This window comes from Morus notabilis, unplaced genomic scaffold (assembly GCF_000414095.1).
Source record: "Morus notabilis unplaced genomic scaffold, ASM41409v2 Scaffold413, whole genome shotgun sequence".
In the NCBI taxonomy this organism is placed as follows: domain Eukaryota; kingdom Viridiplantae; phylum Streptophyta; class Magnoliopsida; order Rosales; family Moraceae; genus Morus; species Morus notabilis.
Window position 1 is genome coordinate 322572 of NW_010363912.1, and position 7600 is coordinate 330171.

Here is a 7600-nt window from a genome sequence, read left to right on the forward strand (position 1 = left end):
ACGAAACCTCCTTCGTACGTAAGTAAAACGCACCGGAGGCTTATCAAAATCTTTGTAGTTCCCTTGTTAGTTCGGTATATCCGTATATGAGGAGTAAAATTTGACTTCAACTTGAATATAATTCGACCAATAAGAATCCAGCAAAGTTTTACAAATATGAAACAGTATGCTAACTAAAATACTGCTCTTTCCTAATGGTGCTCGTAGAAGTCTCTTAAGCCCCATTTTGTTACAGTTTTCTCGCCCAAAAATTTAAAGTTCAGTTCAAATTTTCAATTCAAACCTTCAAAAAGAGCACCCCCTTATGCTGTTAGAAGAAAACATTTTATCACTGATTTGCCATAAAAGGCACCCACATACAGAAAAATGGCTCTACAGTGAGATGGTATTATTGCCACCACAGTGTTGCATTGAATTTTTTTTTTTAATTATTAAAGAAGTATTGAGGACAAATTGTACAATATATATGAGGGGGTGAAATAATTACAATAAAATATCAGACAATTACTTTACAAGACTGTACATGAAATGGCACATGTATCAACAATGATTGAGCTATGTCACAATTGCAGCTTTATTGTTTTTGTTATTCAGGCAAAAGGGGCAGCCTAGTAAAACTAGCAGCTCCCCCACCACCAGTTAATGATTTAGAGTTAGTTGCTTTCTGTATTGAGCTTGATTTAACAGATTTAGAAGAACCCTTCTTACTTAATCTCATGGGGAGAATCTGCAACCTTGGATTCTGTTCGGTCCCTGAGTTTTCGACAGCCAACTGGTAGCTTTCTACCAGTTCAAGCTGCCGGGCAATTATTTCAGAGCGTCTTGGAAGAAGCTCCACGGGCTCTCCACCAGGAATCACAATGTATTCGATCGCAAGACGAACCTCCTATTGGGAAAGAAAATAATTCATTCGTAATTAAGTAGTTAATCTAGATTAAACATAAATCATCATGTGGCAAAAAGCAGAAATATTTAATTTAAGCTGAATTTGATTGTGAGTGCTAGTTTACTAATTGGAGACACGCATTAATCACCATTTATGAGCATGATTATTTTGACGATAGTACAAATTATAATGCACTGGTTATTTGAAATTTATATCATGGGATTACCAAAGAATTTCATATCATGCCCAATAATTACTCGTAAAAAATGAAACTTATAGGATGGGGAAGTATATGCACCTCCAAGGCGTCAATCTCTTCCAAAGACGGTTTTCTTTCCGGTCCATCATCTTCAATTTCAATGTCGAATGATTTTTTAAATGGTGGCTTCGGCAAAGAGCCATATGACTCTCGTCCAATAATCATGCGAACTGCTTTTACCATTTGTGCCATGGTATTTGTCTGCAAAAATAGATAGCAAGTTTCTTAATAAAACTACAAATCTATATTTGACGTGTGATTAAGCAATGCAGGAAGTAAAAATAATACCTTCATAACGAATACTGGCATCTGGTGGAATTTTGCCACACTACGGATCCATGGGTTCTGCTTCATTTCGGAACTGCAAGCGAGAATTGCATCAGCCATTCCAATATCATCAGTCACATCAATTTGATCCTCAAGCCCCATTACGGTTGCTACTTGTAGTAGATCAGCCTCGAGGATCTAAAAGAGGTCCAGATCAACAGAGAAAACAATGTCAATATGATTAATATATTTTTGCAAAAGCCACAAAATCTGTAGAGCAATTTGACAAAATTATCATTCGATTAAAATATGGTGATATAATATCCATATTTGCGTATAATCTTAAAAATCCTGAAATTCAAATTCTTTCCAACACCCCCATGTAGACACAGATGGAAGGGCAACAGAATCCAAGAGATTACCTTGTAAGTATATATTCGTACTGGTGAAGTTCTCTTGTTAACAGATCTAGTGCTGCTCGATTTCTTGGAACGACTTGGAGACGGCTCTTCATCTTCTTCATCAGATTCTATGTCAGCAGCTCTTTCTTTGCCGGTAGTTAGATCAGATTTATCCGAGCAGATTATTTTGGATATTGGAGTAGCCTTCTGAGAATCATTAGCATCAGCGTCCATTTTACGAATTTCAAAAAGAGGAGATTTCCCTGTAAAACAAATTTTTTCAAACAAATTATTTAAACACAAATTTTAAAAGAACAGGGATTCTTCCAGATGTTTCAAAAAGAAAAAATATATGTACATATATTCTTGAGATCAAAAAACTTGGATGGAAAATAACTGCTGGTCTAAAAACTTCCAATTGCAAAGAGGTATACCTGCTAGTATAGCATCTACGGTCGCATCTAGTCTGTGATGAACACGACACTCATATTTAGATATCAACTCAACAGCGCAAGTAAATGTTGAAGGCCCTTTTCTTTCAAGAATTGTCTTCTGCACTTTCCTTTTCTTTGCTTCCTCATCACCAAGAGTAACGCTCTGTTTTTTTAAAGGAAGAATCCCTGGTCAATTATTAGTTCTTATTTGGGAGAATCTTAATTTCGTAGCGTGATGTGAAATGTCAAATGCACTGAGGATGATCCCTTTCAAGTATGATACAATAAACTCACGAGTTTAGGAAAAAAAAAAAAAAAAAGAAGTATTTCATTGCACCTCAATGCCACCAACAAGGATCTGCAGAGAAGGATTCTTTATTATGTTGTCTATGGTCATTCCATGCGCTGTTCCGACCAGCTGAACCCCTCTTTGAGCAATAGTACTTGCAGCCAAAGCTTCAAGCTCTGTCCCAATTTCATCGATGATAATGGTTTCAGGCATATGATTTTCGACTGCCTCAATCATAACCTGCGTAAATTGGGTAATAAACAAATCATGACATCATCATCAGGAGAAATTGACGTACATTTTCCATTTGTGAACTGAAGCAACAGTCAAATTGAAAAGCCATTGATCGAATTCAACACTCACATTATGCTGCAGGTTCACATTAGGAACTTGCATCCTCCTAGCGCGGCCTATACCTGCATGAGGAATATCACCATCACCACCAATTTCGTTAGATGTGTCCACAATGACAACCCGCTTCATATGCTCGTCTGCTAACATTCTTGCAATTTCTCTGCAGAATAAAAGACACTTCAGACTTATTTATGTGCTCACTCATTTTGTCAAGTCTCAATGAAAGGAAATGGCAGTGAAGAAAAGTTTTGACTTCAGTTCCAATTTTTTTTTTCTTTTTATATATATTAAGAAAAAGTTACCATATGAAACCGCACTAGTTCAATATTAATTTTTCTACTTGGATTTTCCCATTGTAGAAACAAAAGGAAAATTGGAAGAATAATGACTGCACCAGGAAACAGATGCACAATTTGCAGAGAGAAAGGTTATAGTTGAGAAGGAAGAACCAAGGAACTGAGAATGATTTCATACAGGGAAAAACCAGCATTCATCAATGGGACAATTCCCAATGGCACTCAACTAAATTGCTTGCTTCTCAAACATCAAAATCTAATAGTAAAGTACCTAATTAAGGTTGTCTTGCCAACTCCAGGAGGACCAATGACCAAGATGGAACCTCCCCCTTCAAGTAAGTCGTGAATGATCTCAGCACTTCCGGAGACAGCTCTACCAACCCGGCAAGTGAGGCCAATAATTTGCATTTTACGGTTTCGAATAGCGCTTATACGATGCAAGGAATTATTGATACCTGATCGGTTGTCATCTGAAAAATCACCAACCTAAGAATAGAAAATTTCAGCTCCACATAACAAATATGACATTTAATAGCTATCAATGATCAGCACAACTAACCACACTAGACATCTTTTTCACAATACTAAATCGCAGGCTAAATTGACATACTAATAAATACATAACCCCCAAAAAGAAAAAGGAAACGAACGGTTCCAACTTCACAATTCCAATCAAGATCTTAGACATAAGTTAATCATTTGTAGTAAAAAGTGAATTAAGCCACGATTATTGTTGAAATGGTTCTGATCACAAAACTAGTTTCACCTTGGATATAGCGTGCCTCAAGTCTTCGTCCTTTATGGGGTCCTCCGAGATGATCCAATCCCCCGACGGAAACCTCGCAATCGGCTTCCTCCCTAAATCCATAACAACCTCGATCAGCTCCTCAATCTCCTCGTGTCCGTACAGCTCCCTCCTCATTCTCGGAGGCAAGAGCTCCAGAAACATCTCGAGCTCCGTGGCGTCAGAGGCCTCCGATCGCGGTGGCGACGACGACGAAGTAGAGGCCGCATTCGGAGAACTCGAATGCAACCCATTTCCGGAAACGAACCGGTCCGACGGTCTCCGGATTTCCGGGGAGCGAATCGACGGCGCAGACGAAGCGACGGCGTTATGCGGGCGACGTGTTCGACGAAATGCCGGAGAGACGGTTGATATTAACTTGGAGTTCTGAGATTGGCATGAGGTGTGGAGATCAATGAGCACAAAACGAGAATTCAAAGCTCTCATTCTAATTATTCAAAAGCTAAAAAAAAAAGCAAAAACTCAGATTCTTTTGTGAAGTTGAAGATTCTTTTAGTTTTATATTATAATTATAGATTTGGGTTTTTCAAGTGGAATTTGGTTGAGTGAGGAATGGGAATTGTGTAATGCAGGAAAGTGGAAGAAGATATGAAAAAGAAGAAGAAGAAGATTCGTAGGGAATCTCCTCTGGGATTGGAACAAAAGTGGGGTCCACGGAAGAGCTCAAACTGCTAACGACCACTGAAATGAAGGTGGTTAGACCACGTGGGGGCTGCTCACAACACATGTTATCAGAGCTCTCAAATATTTATGCCCCGCCATCGCCAAGCCAATTTTGCTCTTTCTTTGCAAACTTACTACCAATGGAATCCGTGGAACTATTCTTGGAATCCTTTTCTTGATTTTTCTTTCCTTCGTTTTGACTAGCTCCGCCTTCTTATTTTGATCTACTAGTTTTGATTGTGATCCCTTCCTTTGGTTTAATTTTAAATAAATATAGGCCTAGTTCGCTGTAAAGTTAAATTTTTAATTCAAATTGAGATATTATATTTTTTTTAAAATTTTTAATTGTAACAGAAAAATGTAAACGTAATATTTTCTAAGAGCTTTTAATTATAAAAATTTAAAATTAAAAACTCAAATTAATAAAATAAACGAGACACTAGTTTAGAGATTACTAACTTAAGGATGACAGTAGTTGTTTGGTTAAAAGGTCTAATCTAGTTCTAATTGTAATTTGTAAACGGATAAAAAAAGGACAAAATTACTAAACTTATTTTTAAAGTATATATGTTTAAATTTTTACTCTTTAATTAATACCCTTTTAATTAATATAGTTATTTAACTAAAAATAATGTTAATTATGAATAATGGGTAAAATTTTAAGAATAAAAAAAATAAAAAAAAAACAATATAATTATTTAACTAAAAAAATTATATCCTCACAAAGACAAGACAATTTTTAGAGGTCCCAAGAGTTCGTTGCATGCACATTTGATTACGGGTCCGTTTAGTTCGTTGATTCGAGTTTTTAATTCGAGTTGAGATGTGACTTTATGTGATAGCTTTTTACTGTAGTAAAAAAGTTAGATGTGAATATTTCTGAGAGCCTTTTGCTGTAGTAAAACTCAAATTCTAAATTCGAATCGGTAAAATAAACGGAGCCTGCATTTATTTAAAATTAAATATCATAAATATAACACTATAAATAATATTAAGTATAATGTTGTATAAGATTAAGTAATGTTGTACAATATATGAAATATGTGATGTATACAAAAAATATATATTGTTATACCCATCCCAACCAATTAACCCGTGGGGCGGGTTGGCGATAAGGCCAATCCGCCCAAAACCCACCCCGTGGTATATGGTTAAACCCGCACAAGATGGATTATAGGTGACACTAGAGAGAGGAACGACATACTTAGGTAACATTTCCTTAAATAATAATAATAATAATAATAAGGGCGTAATTAAAATATATTTTTTAGAAAATATAAAGGACGCTCAAAATATAAAATAAAAAGTAATATAATTCAATAAACAACAAAATTATAATATTATTGAGGTATGATTAAAAATATAAAATAAAAAAATATAAAAAATAAATAAACGAGCATAAAAAGCATAGAACAATTGTTTGTAATTTCAAAATATGACGTATGAAGAGAAAAAAATAAAATATTTTTATTTTTATAATAAAATTTAATTATATAATTAAGTCTATTGTAATCGTCATTTTTTTGTCATTTTACATCAAAACATTTTTAATAAGAAATTATAATTCATGTGAAGAGTAAAGAAGAGTGTGCGAATAAAATTACTCATAATAATTATCATTATGGTCTCGTTCATTTTACCGATTTAAGTTTTCAGTTTTAAGTTTCTACAGTAAAAAGCTCTCAAAAAATGTCACATCTAACTTTTTCTGCTACAGTAAAAAGCTCTGAGAAAATATCACATCTCAGCTCGAATTAAAAACTCAAATTCGCGAAGTAAACGAGACTCATGATAATCACAACTACTATTTTTCAAAGGAAATCCAGTTCTGCCTTCAATAGTTAGCGTGTACTATGGAACCTTTAAAGCAAAGTTTGACCGAACGACGGTGACCGTTGAGCCGTCTTTTTATGCTTTAGGAGAGGCTTGTTTGAGCAGTCCTCCTAGTGCCGCTGATCAGACAGGTAAGTAACGGAATAATGAAAGATATAGCAAAAAATATTCACGAAAAAAAAAAAAAAGAAGCGAAATACACATGTTTCAAAACAAAACAGTTATTCTCTTCCTGAGAAAAAGCCGAAGTGAAATATTAATTAGAGAGAGAGAGAAAGAAAAACGCTAATTAGGCCATTGGAGAAAGAACTAACAAATTTGTATCATCAATGGATAAAAGGGCTCATCCATTTGTATTTACATGCATTTCATGACTAGTACTTTGTCGGCGGTTAGCATCTATTAGTCATATTAGACTCAACAGGGCTTGAGAAATAAGAAGCTGCGCTGCACATTCATGGAAATTAAACTTATCTACTCTTGTCCCAGCCCATCAATATGTTTCTCACGCTGACTTCTATCTTGCTCCGCGGCACAGAAAAACTGACTCCTTCATAGATATACGCCCATGAAGAGTCAATATTCAGTGGGTGAGTTGATGAGTTTAGAGCATCTCTCATTGTTCTAATAAATCCTTCTTCACCCTTTAGAGATTGTGAGTCACCACCATCAACGTTACCCTCCCCCACTTGCGGTTCAAAGTCCTAATTTTCCTCCGCATCATCCTCCATGCCCGTTTTAAAAGTATCGCGGACACACCTACTTATAAATACTTCGTAGTAGAACTCATAATTCTTCAAATGATCTTTACGTGCACGCTTCGCTCACTTGTGTGTCTGTTGAACACATAGAACAAATAAAGCACACATCTACTTTGTTTTCCTATTAAACTTTGAAATCATAGAGTAAATATGACAAATACTGACCTCGCAGAAGTCATTTCAATATTCGTCGGTGCAAGTAGGGCAATTCTTGACTGGATCCCATCCTAGGTCAGTATTTGTGCGAAGGGCGAGCTCGGCGTTGAATTTTTTTTTTAGTCGTTCCTTGGCCTCTTTAGCGCGGCCTGGAGGAATAAGAGAGGAAAAATGTGGGGACAAATCCTTCACCCAT

General features: G+C 35.8%; 1 protein-coding gene across 1 annotated transcript; it reads right to left on the minus strand.

The window, feature by feature from the left end:
- Positions 1 to 467: 467 nt before the first annotated feature.
- Positions 468 to 4717, minus strand: LOC21400051 (uncharacterized protein ycf45). Its single transcript, XM_010105218.2, has 9 exons — positions 3953 to 4717; positions 3458 to 3672; positions 2900 to 3050; positions 2585 to 2776; positions 2248 to 2410; positions 1835 to 2076; positions 1434 to 1610; positions 1185 to 1346; positions 468 to 886 (listed from the first exon to the last, which is right to left on the minus strand). The coding sequence occupies exons 1-9, from the start codon at positions 4415 to 4417 to the stop codon at positions 587 to 589; spliced, it is 2067 nt and encodes a 688-aa protein (XP_010103520.1). The 5' UTR covers positions 4418 to 4717; the 3' UTR covers positions 468 to 586.
- Positions 4718 to 7600: the final 2883 nt, after the last annotated feature.